Genomic DNA, 20,699 nt, shown 5'->3' on the forward strand with positions numbered 1-20,699 from the left:
TTATGACGCGGGGTGTGTTCTCCTAGTTTATAACGCGGGGTGTGTTCTCCTAGTTTATAACGCGGGGTGTGTTCTCCTAGTTTATAACGCGGGGTGTGTTCTCCTAGTTTATAACGCGGGGTGTGTTCTCCTAGTTTATAACGCGGGGTGTGTTCTCCTAGTTTATAGCGTGTGGTGTGTTCTCCTAGTTTATGACGCGGGGTGTGTTCTCCTAGTTTATAACGCGGGGTGTGTTCTCCTAGTTTATAACGTGGGGTGTGTTCTCCTAGTTTATAACGCGGGGTGTGTTCTCCTAGTTTATAGCGTGTGGTGTGTTCTCCTAGTTTATGACGTGGGGTGTGTTCTCCTAGTTTATAACGCGGGGTGTGTTCTCCTAGTTTATGACGTGGGGTGTGTTCTCCTAGTTTATGACGTGGGGTGTGTTCTCCTGGTTTATGACGTGGGGTGTGTTCTCCTGGTTTATAACGTGGGGTGTGTTCTCCTAGTTTATGACGTGGGGTGTGTTCTCCTAGTTTATAACGTGCGGTGTGTTCTCCTAGTTTATGACGCGGGATGTGTTCTCCTAGTTTATGACGTGGGGTGTGTTCTCCTAGTTTATGACGTGGGGTGTGTTCTCCTAGTTTATAACGTGGGGTGTGTTCTCCTAGTTTATGACGTGGGGTGTGTTCTCCTAGTTTATGACGTGGGGTGTGTTCTCCTAGTTTATAGCGTGGGGTGTGTTCTCCTAGTTTATGACGTGGGGTGTGTTCTCCTAGTTTATGACGTGGGGTGTGTTCTCCTAGTTTATGACGTGGGGTGTGTTCTCCTAGTTTATAACGTGGGGTGTGTTCTCCTAGTTTATAACGTGGGGTGTGTTGTCCTAGTTTATGACGTGGGGTGTGTTCTCCTAGTTTATGACGTGGGGTGTGTTGTCCTAGTTTATGACGTGTGGTGTGTTCTCCTAGTTTATGACGTGGGGTGTGTTCTCCTAGTTTATAACGTGGGGTGTGTTCTCCTAGTTTATAACGTGGGGTGTGTTCTCCTAGTTTATGACGTGGGGTGTGTTCTCCTAGTTTATGACGTGGGGTGTGTTCTCCTAGTTTATAACGTGGGGTGTGTTCTGTCTCATAGCTCCGCAGGCGCCGGTGAACTGGCGTCAGGGGAAGCTGCTGGGTCGTGGGGCGTTTGGGGAGGTATACCTCTGTTACGACGCCGACACCGGACGGGAGCTGGCCGCCAAACAGGTGCCCTTTGACCCCGACTGTCAGGAAACCAGCAAGGTGAGTGGGAGGGATCAGATTTACCTGTCAGAACATAGAGCTACCTGAGAACACAGATTTACCTCTCTCCCTATTTATCTCCCCTCTGTTTTGCTCCCCCTTTATCTCCCCCCTCTCTCCCCCTTTATCTCCCCCCTCCAGGAGGTGAATGCTCTGGAGTGTGAGGTGCAGCTGTTGAAGAACCTGCATCATGAGCGGATCGTTCAGTACTACGGGTCTTCCAGGGACCTGGAGAAGAGGAAACTCACCATCTTTGTTGAGTTCATGCCTGGGGTGCGTACGAGGCGGCCGGGGTGCGTTGGAGGCGGCCGGGGTGCGTGTTAGGTCGGCGGGGCTGCGTGATAGGCGGCCGGGCTGCGTGTGAGGCGGCCGGGCTGCGTGTGAGGCGGCCGGGCTGCGTGGGAGCTGCGTGTTAGGCGGCCGGGCTGCGTGGAGGCGGCCGGGCTGCGTGCGAGGCGGCCGGGCTGCGTGGGAGGCGGCCGGGCTGCGTGGAGGCGGCCGGGCTGCGTGGGAGGCGGCCGGGCTGCGTGGGAGGCGGCCGGGCTGCGTGTTAGGCGGCCGGGGTGCGTGTTAGGCGGCCGGGGTGCGTGTTAGGCGGCCGGGCTGCGTTGGAGGCGGCCGGGCTGCGTGGGATGCGGCCGGGCTGCGTGATAGGTCGGCGGGGCTGCGTGGGAGGTGGCCGGGGTGCGTGGGAGGCGGCCGGGGTGCGTGGGAGGCGGCCGGGTGGGAGGCGGCCGGGCTGCGTGACAGGCGGCCGGGCTGCGTGCGAGCTGCGTGCGAGGCGGCCGGGCTGCGTGTGAGCTGCGTGTTAGGCGGCCGGGCTGCGTGGAGGCACCCGGGCTGCGTGGGAGGCGGCCGGGGTGCGTGGGAGGCGGCCGGGCTGCGTGGGAGGCGGCCGGGCTGCGTGCTAGTCGGCCGGGGTGCGTGTGGGGCGGCCGGGGTGCGTGTCAGGCGGCCGGGCTGCGTGGGAGGCGGCCGGGGTGCGTGTGAGGCGGCCGGGCTGCGTGGGAGGCGGCCGGGGTGCGTGTGAGGCGGCCGGGCTGCGTGATAGGCGGCCGGGCTGCGTGGGAGGCGGCCGGGCTGCGTGCGAGGCGGCCGGGCTGCGTGGGAGCTGCGTGGGAGGCGGCCGGGCTGAGTGTGAGGCGGCCGGGCTGCGTGGGAGCTGCGTGGGAGGCGGCCGGGCTGCGTGGGAGGCGGCCGGGCTGCGTGGGAGGCGGCTGGGCTGCGTAGGAGGCAGGGATGGTGTGTGTCTGTTAGATGTGGACTGTTGATGTGGTGCGTGATGTTAGCATGAAGACCAGCAGACTTTAAAACAGACTGGTTTACCATCTGAACATTGAGTAGAATAGAAGTAGACTATTTTCCTTCAGGCATCGGAGACAGACAGCCTTTCAGAACGGTTTATCTGCCAACCCAAATCAACCCACTGCACCCCGCCGTGTCACCAGCTCTCATATCCAGTCATTCCTGTCAGCAGAACACCAGGGTTTATGAGGTCACTGTAAACCAGGACCTTAATGAGTAGCAGTCATCCCCCCTCCTCTTTACCCAGTCCCAATTCTTTCTTTAACCAGACCTCTCTGCTCCCCTCCCCATACTGTCCCAGTCCTCTCTGCCCCCCCTCTCACTGTCCCAGTCCTCTCTGCTCCCCTCCCCATACTGTCCCAGTCCTCTCTGCCTCCCCCCTCACTGTCCCAGTCCTCTCTGCCCCCCCCCCCCCTCACTGTCCCAGTCCTCTCTGCCCCCCCCCCCTCACTGTCCCAGTCCTCTCTGCCCCCCCCCCTCACTGTCCCAGTCCTCTCTGCCCCCCCCCCCTCACTGTCCCAGTCCTCTCTGCCCCCCCCCTCACTGTCCCAGTCCTCTCTGCCCCCTCTCCCCCTCACTGTCCCAGTCCTCTCTGCCCCCTCTCCCCCTCACTGTCCCAGTCCTCTCTGCCCCCTCCCCCCCTCACTGTCCCAGTCCTCTCTGCCCCCTCCCCCCCTCACTGTCCCAGTCCTCTCTGCCCCCCCCCCCCCCTCACTGTCCCAGTCCTCTCTGCCCCCCCCCCCCTCACTGTCCCAGTCCTCTCTGCCCCCCCCTCTCACTGTCCCAGTCCTCTCTGCCCCCCCATACTGTCCCAGTCCTCTCTGCCCCCACCCCCTCACTGTCCCAGTCCTCTCTGCCCCCACCCCTCACTGTCCCAGGTCTCTCTGCCCCCCCTCACTGTCCCAGGTCTCTCTGCCCCCCCCCCTCTCTCTGCCCCCACCCCTCACTGTCCCAGGTCTCTCTGCCCCCCCTCACTGTCCCAGGTCTCTCTGCCCCCTCCCCCCCTCACTGTCCCAGTCCTCTCTGCCCCCCCCCTCACTGTCCCAGTCCTCTCTGCCCCCCCCCCCCCCTCACTGTCCCAGGTCTCTCTGCCCCCCCCCCCCCTCACTGTCCCAGTCCTCTCTGCCCCCCCCCTCACTGTCCCAGTCCTCTCTGCCCCCCCCCCTCACTGTCCCAGTCCTCTCTGCCCCCCCCCCTCACTGTCCCAGTCCTCTCTGCCCCCCCCCCCCCCTCACTGTCCCAGTCCTCTCTGCCCCCCCCCTCACTGTCCCAGTCCTCTCTGCCCCCCCCCCCTCACTGTCCCAGTCCTCTCTGCCCCCCCCCCCCCCCTCACTGTCCCAGGTCTCTCTGCCCCCCCCCCCCCTCACTGTCCCAGTCCTCTCTGCCCCCCCCCCCCCCTCACTGTCCCAGGTCTCTCTGCCCCCCCCCCCCCCCCTCACTGTCCCAGTCCTCTCTGCCCCCCCCCCCCCCTCACTGTCCCAGGTCTCTCTGCCCCCCCCCCCCTCACTGTCCCAGTCCTCTCTGCCCCCCCCCCCCCCCTCACTGTCCCAGGTCTCTCTGCCCCCCCCCCCCCCCCTCACTGTCCCAGTCCTCTCTGCCCCCCCCCCCCTCACTGTCCCAGTCCTCTCTGCCCCCCCCCCCCCTCACTGTCCCAGGTCTCTCTGCCCCCCCCCCCCCCCCTCACTGTCCCAGTCCTCTCTGCCCCCCCTCACTGTCCCAGTCCTCTCTGCCCCCCCCTCACTGTCCCAGTCCTCTCTGCCCCACCTCACTGTCCCAGTCCTCTCTGCCCCCCCTCACTGTCCCAGTCCTCTCTGCCCCCCCCTCACTGTCCCAGTCCTCTCTGCCCCCCCTCCTCTCTGCCCTAGTGGCCCCTGTTATTACTGTCCCAGCTGTGATTGAGGCGGTGTCGAGGCAGTGTTAAGTGTCTTAGTCACACATTGTCTGGTCGTGGGACATGTTTATACTGAGGTTAGCTGGCAGAGAGGGGGAAGGGTGTTGGTCAGGGGCCTGGGGCCAAGTCAGTGTGTCAGGTCTGGCTACGTTGATGGATCCTATCAGCCTCTGAAAGGGGTGGAGGGGTGGAAGGGTACTGGCACCAGCCAGGGAGTAATTGATCTGTCTTACCAAAAGTGTGAAGAGGAGAGAGAGGAGAACAGAGGAAAGGGAAGAGAGGAGAGAGAGGAGAACAGAGGAAAGGGAAGAGAGGAGAGAGAGGAGAACAGAGGAAAGGGAAGAGAGGAGAGAGAGGAGAACAGAGGAAAGGGAAGAGAGGAGAGAGAGGAAAGGGAAGAGAGGAGAGAGAGGAAAGGGAAGAGAGGAGAACAGAGGAAAGGGAAGAGAGGAGAGAGAGGAGAACAGAGGAAAGGGAAGAGAGGAGAGAGAGGAGAACAGAGGAAAGGGAAGAGAGGAGAGAGAGGAGAACAGAGGAAAGGGAAGAGAGGAGAGAGAGGAGAACAGAGGAAAGGGAAGAGAGGAGAGTGAGGAAAGGGAAGAGAGGAGAGAGAGGAGAACAGAGGAAAGGGAAGAGAGGAGAACAGAGGAAAGGGAAGAGAGGAGAGAGAGGAGAACAGAGGAAAGGGAAGAGAGGAGAGAGAGGAGAACAGAGGAAAGGGAAGAGAGGAGAGGGAGAACAGAGGAGAGGGAGAAGGGGCCTGCTCCTTGGTTTCTCTGGTGAGGGTCTATCTGTTGTGCGTCCCAGGTGTGACTGAGCAGATCTCGTTTCCCCTCAGAGGACTGAAAACAGGAAGAGAAGTGAATGCTGCCAGGCGAAGGTGTTAAGGACTGAAAACAGGAGAGATGCTGCGAGCCCTCTGAGGGTATTCTGTTTTTAAACAGAGAACTGCTCAAAATGGGCCCTGAGGTCCAGGCAGTGTAAAACAACACCTATCATACTACTATGGCTGACCCTGTAAAACAACACCTGTCATACTACTAAGACTGACCCTGTAAAACAACACCTGTCATACTACTAAGACTGACCCTGTAAAACAACACCTATCATACTACTATGGCTGACCCTGTAAAACAACACCTATCATACTACTATGACTGACCCTGTAAAACAACACCTGTCATACTACTATGACTGACCCTGTAAAACAACACCTATCATACTACTATGACTGACCCTGTAAAACAACACCTGTCATACTACTAAGACTGACCCTGTAAAACAACACCTATCATACTACTATGACTGACCCTGTAAAACAACACCTATCATACTACTATGGCTGACCCTGTAAAACAACACCTATCATACTACTATGACTGACCCTGTAAAACAACACCTATCATACTACTAAGACTGACCCTGTAAAACAACACCTATCATACTACTATGACTGACCCTGTAAAACAACACCTATCATACTACTAAGACTGACCCTGTAAAACAACACCTATCATACTACTATGACTGACCCTGTAAAACAACACCTATCATACTACTATGGCTGACCCTGTAAAACAACACCTATCATACTACTAAGACTGACCCTGTAAAACAACACCTATCATACTACTATGACTGACCCTGTAAAACAACACCTATCATACTACTAAGACTGACCCTGTAAAACAACACCTATCATACTACTATGACTGACCCTGTAAAACAACACCTATCATACTACTATGGCTGACCCTGTAAAACAACACCTATCATACTACTATGACTGACCCTGTACAACAACACCTATCATACTACTATGGCTGACCCTGTAAAACAACACCTATCATACTACTATGACTGACCCTGTAAAACAACACCTATCATACTACTATGGCTGACCCTGTAAAACAACACCTATCATACTACTATGGCTGACCCTGTAAAACAACACCTATCATACTACTATGGCTGACCCTGTAAAACAACACCTATCATACTACTATGACTGACCCTGTAAAACAACACCTATCATACTACTATGACTGACCCTGTAAAACAACACCTATCATACTACTATGACTGACCCTGTAAAACAACACCTATCATACTACTATGACTGACCCTGTAAAACAACACCTATCATACTACTATGACTGACCCTGTAAAACAACACCTATCATACTACTATGACTGACCCTGTAAAACAACACCTGTCATACTACTATGACTGACCCTGTACAACAACACCTATCATACTACTATGGCTGACCCTGTAAAACAACACCTATCATACTACTATGACTGACCCTGTACAACAACACCTATCATACTACTATGGCTGACCCTGTAAAACAACACCTATCATACTACTATGACTGACCCTGTAAAACAACACCTATCATACTACTATGGCTGACCCTGTAAAACAACACCTATCATACTACTATGGCTGACCCTGTAAAACAACACCTATCATACTACTATGGCTGACCCTGTAAAACAACACCTATCATACTACTATGACTGACCCTGTAAAACAACACCTATCATACTACTATGGCTGACCCTGTAAAACAACACCTATCATACTACTATGACTGACCCTGTAAAACAACACCTATCATACTACTATGACTGACCCTGTAAAACAACACCTATCATACTACTATGACTGACCCTGTACAACAACACCTATCATACTACTATGACTGACCCTGTAAAACAACACCTATCATACTACTATGGCTGACCCTGTAAAACAACACCTATCATACTACTATGACTGACCCTGTAAAACAACACCTATCATACTACTATGACTGACCCTGTAAAACAACACCTATCATACTACTATGACTGACCCTGTACAACAACACCTATCATACTACTATGACTGACCCTGTAAAACAACACCTATCATACTACTATGACTGACCCTGTAAAACAACACCTATCATACTACTATGACTGACCCTGTAAAACAACACCTATCATACTACTATGGCTGACCCTGTAAAACAACACCTATCATACTACTATGACTGACCCTGTACAACAACACCTATCATACTACTATGACTGACCCTGTAAAACAACACCTATCATACTACTATGACTGACCCTGTAAAACAACACCTATCATACTACTATGACTGACCCTGTAAAACAACACCTATCATACTACTATGGCTGACCCTGTAAAACAACACCTATCATACTACTATGACTGACCCTGTAAAACAACACCTATCATACTACTATGGCTGACCCTGTAAAACAACACCTATCATACTACTATGACTGACCCTGTACAACAACACCTATCATACTACTATGGCTGACCCTGTAAAACAACACCTGTCATACTACTAAGACTGACCCTGTAAAACAACACCTATCATACTACTATGACTGACCCTGTAAAACAACGCCTATCATACTACTATGGCTGACCCTGTAAAACAACACCTATCATACTACTATGACTGACCCTGTAAAACAACACCTGTCATACTACTATGACTGACCCTGTAAAACAACACCTATCATACTACTATGACTGACCCTGTAAAACAACACCTGTCATACTACTAAGACTGACCCTGTAAAACAACACCTATCATACTACTATGACTGATCCTGTAAAACAACACCTATCATACTACTATGGCTGACCCTGTAAAACAACACCTATCATACTACTATGACTGACCCTGTAAAACAACACCTATCATACTACTAAGACTGACCCTGTAAAACAACACCTATCATACTACTATGACTGACCCTGTAAAACAACACCTATCATACTACTAAGACTGACCCTGTAAAACAACACCTATCATACTACTATGACTGACCCTGTAAAACAACACCTATCATACTACTTTGGCTGACCCTGTAAAACAACACCTATCATACTACTAAGACTGACCCTGTAAAACAACACCTATCATACTACTATGACTGACCCTGTAAAACAACACCTATCATACTACTAAGACTGACCCTGTAAAACAACACCTATCATACTACTATGACTGACCCTGTAAAACAACACCTATCATACTACTATGGCTGACCCTGTAAAACAACACCTATCATACTACTATGACTGACCCTGTACAACAACACCTATCATACTACTTTGGCTGACCCTGTAAAACAACACCTATCATACTACTATGGCTGACCCTGTAAAACAACACCTATCATACTACTATGACTGACCCTGTAAAACAACACCTATCATGCTACTATGACTGACCCTGTACAACAATACCTATCATACTACTATGGCTGACCCTGTAAAACAACACCTATCATACTACTATGGCTGACCCTGTAAAACAACACCTATCATACTACTATGGCTGACCCTGTAAAACAACACCTATCATACTACTATGACTGACCCTGTAAAACAACACCTATCATACTACTATGACTGACCCTGTAAAACAACACCTATCATACTACTATGACTGACCCTGTAAAACAACACCTATCATACTACTATGGCTGACCCTGTACAACAACACCTATCATACTACTATGACTGACCCTGTAAAACAACACCTATCATACTACTATGACTGACCCTGTAAAACAACACCTATCATACTACTATGACTGACCCTGTAAAACAACACCTATCATACTACTATGACTGACCCTGTAAAACAACACCTATCATACTACTATGGCTGACCCTGTAAAACAACACCTATCATACTACTATGACTGACCCTGTACAACAACACCTATCATACTACTATGACTGACCCTGTAAAACAACACCTATCATACTACTATGACTGACCCTGTAAAACAACACCTATCACACTACTATGGCTGACCCTGTAAAACAACACCTATCATACTACTATGACTGACCCTGTAAAACAACACCTATCATACTACTATGACTGACCCTGTAAAACAACACCTATCATACTACTATGGCTGACCCTGTAAAACAACACCTATCATACTACTATGGCTGACCCTGTAAAACAACACCTATCATGCTACTATGGCTGACCCTGTAAAACAACACCTATCATACTACTATGACTGACCCTGTAAAACAACACCTATCATACTACTATGGCTGACCCTGTAAAACAACACCTATCATACTACTATGACTGACCCTGTAAAACAACACCTATCATACTACTATGACTGACCCTGTAAAACAACACCTATCATACTACTATGACTGACCCTGTAAAACAACACCTATCATACTACTATGACTGACCCTGTAAAACAACACCTATCATACTACTATGGCTGACCCTGTACAACAACACCTATCATACTACTATGACTGACCCTGTAAAACAACACCTATCATACTACTATGACTGACCCTGTAAAACAACACCTATCATACTACTATGACTGACCCTGTAAAACAACACCTATCATACCACTATGACTGACCCTGTAAAACAACACCTATCATACTACTATGACTGACCCTGTAAAACAACACCTATCATACTACTATGACTGACCCTGTAAAACAACACCTATCATACTACTATGACTGACCCTGTAAAACAACACCTGTCATACTACTATGACTGACCCTGTAAAACACCACCTATCATACTACTATGACTGACCCTGTAAAACAACACCTATCATACTACTATGACTGACCCTGTAAAACAACACCTATCATACTACTATGACTGACCCTGTAAAACAACACCTATCATACTACTATGACTGACCCTGTAAAACAACACCTATCATACTACTATGGCTGACCCTGTAAAACAACACCTATCATACTACTATGACTGACCCTGTACAACAACACCTATCATACTACTATGACTGACCCTGTAAAACAACACCTATCATACTACTATGGCTGACCCTGTAAAACAACACCTATCATACTACTATGACTGACCCTGTAAAACAACACCTATCATACTACTATGACTGACCCTGTAAAACAACACCTATCATACTACTATGACTGACCCTGTAAAACAACACCTATCATGCTACTATGACTGAACCAGTAAAACAACACCTATCATACTACTATGGCTGACCCTGTAAAACAACACCTATCATACTACTATGACTGACCCTGTACAACAACACCTATCATACTACTATGACTGACCCTGTAAAACAACACCTATCATACTACTATGGCTTACCCTGTAAAACAACACCTATCATACTACTATGACTGACCCTGTAAAACAACACCTCTCATACTACTATGACTGACCCTGTAAAACAACACCTATCATACTACTATGGCTGACCCTGTAAAACAACACCTATCATACTACTATGACTGACCCTGTAAAACAACACCTGTCATACTACTATGACTGACCCTGTAAAACAACACCTATCATACTACTATGACTGACCCTGTAAAACAACACCTGTCATACTACTAAGACTGACCCTGTAAAACAACACCTATCATACTACTATGACTGACCCTGTAAAACAACACCTATCATACTACTATGGCTGACCCTGTAAAACAACACCTATCATACTACTATGACTGACCCTGTAAAACAACACCTATCATACTACTAAGACTGACCCTGTAAAACAACACCTATCATACTACTATGACTGACCCTGTAAAACAACACCTATCATACTACTAAGACTGACCCTGTAAAACAACACCTATCATACTACTATGACTGACCCTGTAAAACAACACCTATCATACTACTTTGGCTGACCCTGTAAAACAACACCTATCATACTACTAAGACTGACCCTGTAAAACAACACCTATCATACTACTATGACTGACCCTGTAAAACAACACCTATCATACTACTAAGACTGACCCTGTAAAACAACACCTATCATACTACTATGACTGACCCTGTAAAACAACACCTATCATACTACTATGGCTGACCCTGTAAAACAACACCTATCATACTACTATGACTGACCCTGTACAACAACACCTATCATACTACTATGGCTGACCCTGTAAAACAACACCTATCATACTACTATGACTGACCCTGTACAACAATACCTATCATACTACTATGGCTGACCCTGTAAAACAACACCTATCATACTACTATGGCTGACCCTGTAAAACAACACCTATCATACTACTATGGCTGACCCTGTAAAACAACACCTATCATACTACTATGACTGACCCTGTAAAACAACACCTATCATACTACTATGGCTGACCCTGTAAAACAACACCTATCATACTACTATGACTGACCCTGTACAACAACACCTATCATACTACTATGACTGACCCTGTAAAACAACACCTATCATACTACTATGGCTGACCCTGTAAAACAACACCTATCATACTACTATGACTGACCCTGTAAAACAACACCTCTCATACTACTATGACTGACCCTGTAAAACAACACCTATCATACTACTATGGCTGACCCTGTAAAACAACACCTATCATACTACTATGACTGACCCTGTACAACAACACCTATCATACTACTATGGCTGACCCTGTAAAACAACACCTGTCATACTACTAAGACTGACCCTGTAAAACAACACCTATCATACTACTATGACTGACCCTGTAAAACAACACCTATCATACTACTATGGCTGACCCTGTAAAACAACACCTATCATACTACTATGACTGACCCTGTAAAACAACACCTGTCATACTACTATGACTGACCCTGTAAAACAACACCTATCATACTACTATGACTGACCCTGTAAAACAACACCTGTCATACTACTAAGACTGACCCTGTAAAACAACACCTATCATACTACTATGACTGACCCTGTAAAACAACACCTATCATACTACTATGGCTGACCCTGTAAAACAACACCTATCATACTACTATGACTGACCCTGTAAAACAACACCTATCATACTACTAAGACTGACCCTGTAAAACAACACCTATCATACTACTATGACTGACCCTGTAAAACAACACCTATCATACTACTAAGACTGACCCTGTAAAACAACACCTATCATACTACTATGACTGACCCTGTAAAACAACACCTATCATACTACTTTGGCTGACCCTGTAAAACAACACCTATCATACTACTAAGACTGACCCTGTAAAACAACACCTATCATACTACTATGACTGACCCTGTAAAACAACACCTATCATACTACTAAGACTGACCCTGTAAAACAACACCTATCATACTACTATGACTGACCCTGTAAAACAACACCTATCATACTACTATGGCTGACCCTGTAAAACAACACCTATCATACTACTATGACTGACCCTGTACAACAACACCTATCATACTACTTTGGCTGACCCTGTAAAACAACACCTATCATACTACTATGACTGACCCTGTACAACAATACCTATCATACTACTATGGCTGACCCTGTAAAACAACACCTATCATACTACTATGGCTGACCCTGTAAAACAACACCTATCATACTACTATGGCTGACCCTGTAAAACAACACCTATCATACTACTATGACTGACCCTGTAAAACAACACCTATCATACTACTATGACTGACCCTGTAAAACAACACCTATCATACTACTATGACTGACCCTGTAAAACAACACCTATCATACTACTATGACTGACCCTGTAAAACAACACCTATCATACTACTATGGCTGACCCTGTACAACAACACCTATCATACTACTATGACTGACCCTGTAAAACAACACCTATCATACTACTATGACTGACCCTGTAAAACAACACCTATCATACTACTATGACTGACCCTGTAAAACAACACCTATCATACTACTATGACTGACCCTGTAAAACAACACCTATCATACTACTATGGCTGACCCTGTAAAACAACACCTATCATACTACTATGACTGACCCTGTACAACAACACCTATCATACTACTATGACTGACCCTGTAAAACAACACCTATCATACTACTATGACTGACCCTGTAAAACAACACCTATCATACTACTATGACTGACCCTGTACAACAACACCTATCATACTACTATGACTGACCCTGTAAAACAACACCTATCATACTACTATGACTGACCCTGTAAAACAACACCTGTCATACTACTATGACTGACCCTGTAAAACAACACCTATCATACTACTATGGCTGACCCTGTAAAACAACACCTATCATACTACTATGGCTGACCCTGTAAAACAACACCTATCATACTACTATGGCTGACCCTGTAAAACAACACCTATCATACTACTATGGCTGACCCTGTAAAACAACACCTATCATACTACTATGGCTGACCCTGTAAAACAACACCTATCATACTACTATGGCAGACCCTGTAAAACAACACCTATCATACTACTATGACTGACCCTGTAAAACAACACCTATCATACTACTATGACTGACCCTGTAAAACAACACCTATCATACTACTATGACTGACCCTGTAAAACAACACCTATCATACTACTATGACTGACCCTGTAAAACAACACCTATCATAGTACTATGACTGACCCTGTAAAACAACACCTATCATACTACTATGACTGACCCTGTACAACAACACCTATCATACTACTATGACTGACCCTGTAAAACAACACCTATCATACTACTATGGCTGACCCTGTAAAACAACACCTATCATACTACTATGACTGACCCTGTACAACAACACCTATCATACTACTATGACTGACCCTGTAAAACAACACCTATCATACTACTAAGACTGACCCTGTAAAACAACACCTATCATACTACTATGACTGACCCTGTAAAACAACACCTATCATACTACTATGGCTGACCCTGTAAAACAACACCTATCATACTACTATGACTGACCCTGTAAAACAACACCTCTCATACTACTATGACTGACCCTGTAAAACAACACCTCTCATACTACTATGACTGACCCTGTAAAACAACACCTATCATACTACTATGGCTGACCCTGTAAAACAACACCTATCATACTACTATGACTGACCCTGTAAAACAACACCTGTCATACTACTATGACTGACCCTGTAAAACAACACCTATCATACTACTATGACTGACCCTGTAAAACAACACCTGTCATACTACTAAGACTGACCCTGTAAAACAACACCTATCATACTACTATGACTGACCCTGTAAAACAACACCTATCATACTACTATGGCTGACCCTGTAAAACAACACCTATCATACTACTATGACTGACCCTGTAAAACAACACCTATCATACTACTAAGACTGACCCTGTAAAACAACACCTATCATACTACTATGACTGACCCTGTAAAACAACACCTATCATACTACTAAGACTGACCCTGTAAAACAACACCTATCATACTACTATGACTGACCCTGTAAAACAACACCTATCATACTACTTTGGCTGACCCTGTAAAACAACACCTATCATACTACTAAGACTGACCCTGTAAAACAACACCTATCATACTACTATGGCTGACCCTGTAAAACAACACCTATCATACTACTATGACTGACCCTGTAAAACAACACATCTCATACTACTATGACTGACCCTGTAAAACAACACCTATCATACTACTATGGCTGACCCTGTAAAACAACACCTATCATACTACTATGACTGACCCTGTAAAACAACACCTATCATACTACTATGGCTGACCCTGTAAAACAACACCTATCATACTACTATGGCTGACCTTGTAAAACAACACCTCTCATACTACTATGACTGACCCTGTAAAACAACACCTATCATACTACTATGACTGACCCTGTAAAACAACACCTATCATACTACTATGACTGACCCTGTAAAACAACACCTATCATACTACTATGACTGACCCTGTAAAACAACACCTATCATACTACTATGACTGACCCTGTAAAACAACACCTATCATACTACTATGACTGACCCTGTAAAACAACACCTATCATACTACTATGACTGACCCTGTACAACAACACCTATCATACTACTATGACTGACCCTGTAAAACAACACCTATCATACTACTATGACTGACCCTGTAAAACAACACCTATCATACTACTATGACTGACCCTGTACAACAACACCTATCATACTACTATGGCTGACCCTGTAAAACACCACCTATCATACTACTATGACTGACCCTGTAAAACAACACCTATCATACTACTATGGCTGACCCTGTAAAACAACACCTATCATACTACTATGACTGACCCTGTAAAACAACACCTATCATACTACTATGACTGACCCTGTACAACAACACCTATCATACTACTATGACTGACCCTGTAAAACAACACCTATCATACTACTATGACTGACCCTGTACAACAACACCTGTCATACTACTATGACTGACCCTGTAAAACAACACCTATCATACTACTATGACTGACCCTGTAAAACAACACCTATCATACTACTATGACTGACCCTGTAAAACAACACCTATCATACTACTATGACTGACCCTGTAAAACAACACCTATCATACTACTATGACTGACCCTGTAAAACAACACCTATCATACTACTATGACTGACCCTGTAAAACAACACCTATCATACTACTATGACTGACCCTGTAAAACAACACCTATCATACTACTATGACTGACCCTGTAAAACAACATCTATCAAAGTACTATGACTGACCCTGTAAAACAACACCTATCATACTACTATGACTGACCCTGTAAAACAACACCTATCATACTACTATGACTGACCCTGTAAAACAACACCTATCATACTACTATGACTGACCCTGTACAACAATACCTATCATACTACTATGGCTGACCCTGTAAAACAACACCTATCATACTACTATGGCTGACCCTGTAAAACAACACCTATCATACTACTATGACTGACCCTGTAAAACAACACCTATCATACTACTATGACTGACCCTGTACAACATCACCTATCATACTACTATGACTGACCCTGTAAAACAACACCTATCATACTACTATGACTGACCCTGTAAAACAACACCTATCATACTACTATGGCTGACCCTGTAAAACAACACCTATCATACTACTATGACTGAACCAGTAAAACAACACCTATCATACTACTATGACTGACCCTGTAAAACAACACCTATCATACTACTATGACTGAACCAGTAAAACAACACATTACACTGCACCTATCTGGTCTATGTGATAATAAAACGTATTTAAGTTAACTGCTCACAATTGCTAAATACAAAGTCTCTCTAGGGAAATGGGTATTCTGAAATGGGTATTACTTCCTGGTTAATATAAATCTGACCCATACACTTCCTGACCCGTCGGTCTATCTGACCTCTCTGTCTATATGACCTGTCAATCTGACCTCTCTGTCTATCTGACCTGTCAATCTGACCTCTCTGTCTATCTGACCTGTCAATCTGACCTCTCTGTCTATATGACCTGTCAATCTGACCTCTCTGTCTATATGACCTGTCAATCTGACCTCTCTGTCTATATGACCTGTCAATCTGACCTCTCTGTCTATATGACCTGTCAATCTGACCTCTCTGTCTATATGACCGGTCTGTGGGTTGGTCTCTGTCTGTCTGTCAGTCTGGTCTCCTTCTCGGTCGGTCTGGTCTCCCTGTCATTCGGTCTGGTCTCCCTGTCATTCGGTCTGGTCTCACTGTCGTTCGGTCTGGTCTCACTGTCTGGTCTGGTCGGTCAGTTCTTTCGGTCAGTCGGTCTGGTTGGTCTGGTCTCTGTCTATCTGTCTGGTCTCTGTTTGTCTGTCTAATCTCTCGGTCTGTCTGGCCTGTCTGGTTGTCTGTCTGGCCTGTCTGTTCGGTCTCTCTGTCTCGTCTCTCCGTCCTTTCTCTGTCTGGTCTCTCTCTCTCTCTCTCTGACTGTCAGTCTGTCTGACCAGTCTCTCTGTCTGTTTGTCTGTCTGGTCTCTCGGTCTGTCTGGTGTCTGTCTGGTCTGTCTCTCTCTCTCTCTAACTGTCAGTCTGTCTGACCAGTCTCTCTGTCTGGTCTGTCTCTTTCTCTCTCTGACTGTCAGTCTGTCTGACCTGTCTCTCTCTCTCTCTGACTGTCAGTCTGTCTGACCAGTCTCTCTGTCTGGCCTGTCTGGTCTGTCTCTCTCTCTCTCTGACTGTCAGTCTGTCTGACCAGTCTCTCTGTCTGTCTGTCTGTCTGGTCTCTGTTTGTCTGGTCTGTCTCTCTCTCTCTGACTGTCAGTCTGTCTGACCAGTCTCTCTGTCTGTCTGTCTGTCTGGTGTCTGTCTGGCCTGTCTGGTCTGTCTCTCTCTCTCTGACTGTCAGTCTGTCTGACCAGTCTCTCTGTCTGTCTGGTCTGTCTGGTCTGTCTCTCTCTCTCTGACTGTCTGTCTGACCAGTCTCTCTGTCTGTCTGTTTCAGGGTTCCATTAAAGACCAGTTGAAGGCATATGGGGCGCTGACAGAGAAGGTGACGCGGCGCTACACCAGACAGATCCTCCAGGGAGTCTTCTACCTTCACAGCAACATGATCGTACACAGAGATATTAAAGGTCCAGTCATATTGACACACAGCAACATGATCGTACACAGAGATATTAAAGGTCCAGTCATATTGACACACAGCAACACGATCGTACACAGAGATATTAAAGGTCCAGTCATATTGACACACAGCAACACGATCGTACACAGAGATATTAAAGGTCCAGTCATATTGACACACAGCAACATGATCGTACACAGAGATATTAAAGGTCCAGTCATATTGACACACAGCAACATGATCGTACACAGAGATATTAAAGGTCCAGTCATATTGACACACAGCAACATGATCGTACACAGAGATATTAAAGGTCCAGTCATATTGACACACAGCAACATGATCGTACACAGAGATATTAAAGGTCCAGTCATATTGACACACAGCAACATGATCGTACACAGAGATATTAAAGGTCCAGTCATATTGACACACAGCAACATGATCGTACACAGAGATATTAAAGGTCCAGCATATTGACACACAGAGATATTAAAGGTCCAGTCATATTGACAGACGTACAGGATGGTGTGAGTATCTGTGTCAAATCAAATCCCATGACATTGTTAAACAACCGGTGCAGACTGAGTGAAATGCTTCCTGAAGGTCTGAGACAACAACGTAGAGAATATACTGAACAGAATGAATGGCACCACAATGGGCCTCAGGATCTCTCTGCATTTAAAATGCCATTGATAAAATGTGATTGTATTCGTTGTCCGTAGCTTATGTCTGCCCATACCATAACCCCACCACGGGGCACTCTGTTCACAACGTTGACGTCAGCAAACCGCTCACCCACACAACGCCATACACGCCATCTTTTATTAATTTATTTATTTCACCTTTATTTAACCAGGAAGGCCAGTTGAGAACAAGTTCTCATTTACTACTGTGACCTGGCCAAGATAAAGCAAAGCAGTGCAACACAAACAACAACACAGAGTTACACATGGAATAAACAAGCGTACAGTCAATAACACAATAGAAAAAAATTAAGTCTATATACAGTGTGTGCAAATGGCGTGAGGAGGTAAGGCAATAAATAGGCCATAGTGGCGAAGTAATTACAATTTAGCAGATTAACACTGGAGTGATAGATGAGCAGATGATGGTGAGCAAGTAGAGATACTGGTGTACAAAAGAGCAGAAAAGTAAATAAAAACAATATGGGGATGAGGTAGGTAGATTGGGTGGGCTATTTACAGATGGACTATGTACAGCTGCAGCGATCGATTAGCTGCTCAGATAGCTGATGTTTAAAGTTAGTGAGGGAGATATAAGTCTCCAGCTTCAGCGATTTTTGCAGTTCGTTCCAGTCATTGGCAGCAGAGAACTGGAAGGAAAGGCGGCCAAAGGAGGTGTTGCCTTTGGGGATGACCATTGAAATATACCTGCTGGAACGTGTGCTACGGGTGGGTGTTGCTATGGTGACCAGTGAGCTGAGATAAGGCAGAGCTTTACCTAGCAAAGACTTATAGATGACCTGAAGCCAGTGGGTTTGCATACAGGTCGGAGTAGTGGGGTGGGTAGTATATGGGGCTTTGGTGACAAAACGGATGGCACTGTAATAGACTGCATCCACTTTGTTGAGTAGAGTGTTGGAGGCTATTTTGTAAACGACATCGCCGAAGTCGAGGATCGGTAGGATGGTCAGTTTTACGAGGGTATGTTTGGCAGCGTGAGTGAAGGAGGCTTTGTTGTGAAATAGGAAGCCGATTCTAGATTTAATTTTGGATTGGAGATGTTTAATGTAAGTCTGGAAGGAGAGTTTACAGTCTAACCAGACACCTAGGTATTTGTAGTTGTCCACATATTCTAAGTCAGAACCGTCCAGAGTAGTGATGCTATAAAATATTATTATATTTTATAGTGGTAGTATTATATTATATAGTGGTAGTATTATATTATTATTATGTTTTATCGTGGTAGTATTACTATATTATATAGTGGTAGTATTACTATATTATATAGTGGTTAGTATTATTATATTATATAGTGGTAGTATTATTATATTATATAGTGGTAGTATTATTATATTATATAGTGGTAGTATTATTATATTATATAGTGGTAGTATTATTATATTATATAGTGGTAGTATTATTTTATTATATAGTGGTAGTATTATTATATTATATAGTGGTAGTATTATTATATTATATAGTGGTAGTATTATTATATTATATAGTGGTAGTATTATTATATTATATAGTGGTAGTATTATTATATTATTATATTATATAGTGGTAGTATTATATTTTATAGTGGTAGTATTATTATATTATATAGTGGTAGTATTATATTTTATAGTGGTAGTATTTCCCTTCATACTAACTTTCTTTTGTCCTCTAGGTGCCAACATCCTGAGAGACTCCACTGGTAACATAAAGCTGGGGGACTTTGGGGCCAGTAAACGCATACAGACCATCTGTATGTCAGGAACTGGCATCAAATCGGTCACCGGTACACCTTACTGGATGAGCCCAGAGGTCATCAACGGAGAAGGATACGGACGCAAAGCTGATGTCTGGTAAAAAAACAGCATACACTCATGATGCAGTCAGGTGGCTGTTTTTTACTGCCATTCACACTTTTACAAGAACATTTGGCGATATCAATGTTTTTTGTTAAACAAATTCCTGATTTTCTTGCCTTGTTTAGGAATATACACTAATGTTAAAGTTGATTTTATTTCTCATGTTTGTCTCCTGATGT

At 45.5% G+C, this 20,699-nt stretch overlaps 1 protein-coding gene across 3 annotated transcripts in view; it reads left to right on the forward strand.

Moving 5' to 3' along the window:
- map3k22 (mitogen-activated protein kinase kinase kinase 22) overlaps nucleotides 1–20,699 on the forward strand; it is a 114,451-nt gene that overhangs the window by 87,606 nt on the left and 6,146 nt on the right. For 2 of the 3 annotated variants that reach the window (XM_071327907.1, XM_071327909.1), the window contains 4 exons: nucleotides 1,111–1,259; nucleotides 1,401–1,532; nucleotides 17,859–17,988; nucleotides 20,337–20,514. In XM_071327907.1, the coding sequence (XP_071184008.1) occupies nucleotides 1,111–1,259; nucleotides 1,401–1,532; nucleotides 17,859–17,988; nucleotides 20,337–20,514 (589 nt within the window). The remainder of the gene's footprint in view (nucleotides 1–1,110; nucleotides 1,260–1,400; nucleotides 1,533–17,858; nucleotides 17,989–20,336; nucleotides 20,515–20,699) is intronic. The other variant, XM_071327908.1, reaches the window with a different exon arrangement.

This window comes from Salvelinus alpinus, chromosome 10, assembly GCF_045679555.1.
Source record: "Salvelinus alpinus chromosome 10, SLU_Salpinus.1, whole genome shotgun sequence".
NCBI classification, from domain to species: Eukaryota; Metazoa; Chordata; class Actinopteri; order Salmoniformes; family Salmonidae; genus Salvelinus; species Salvelinus alpinus.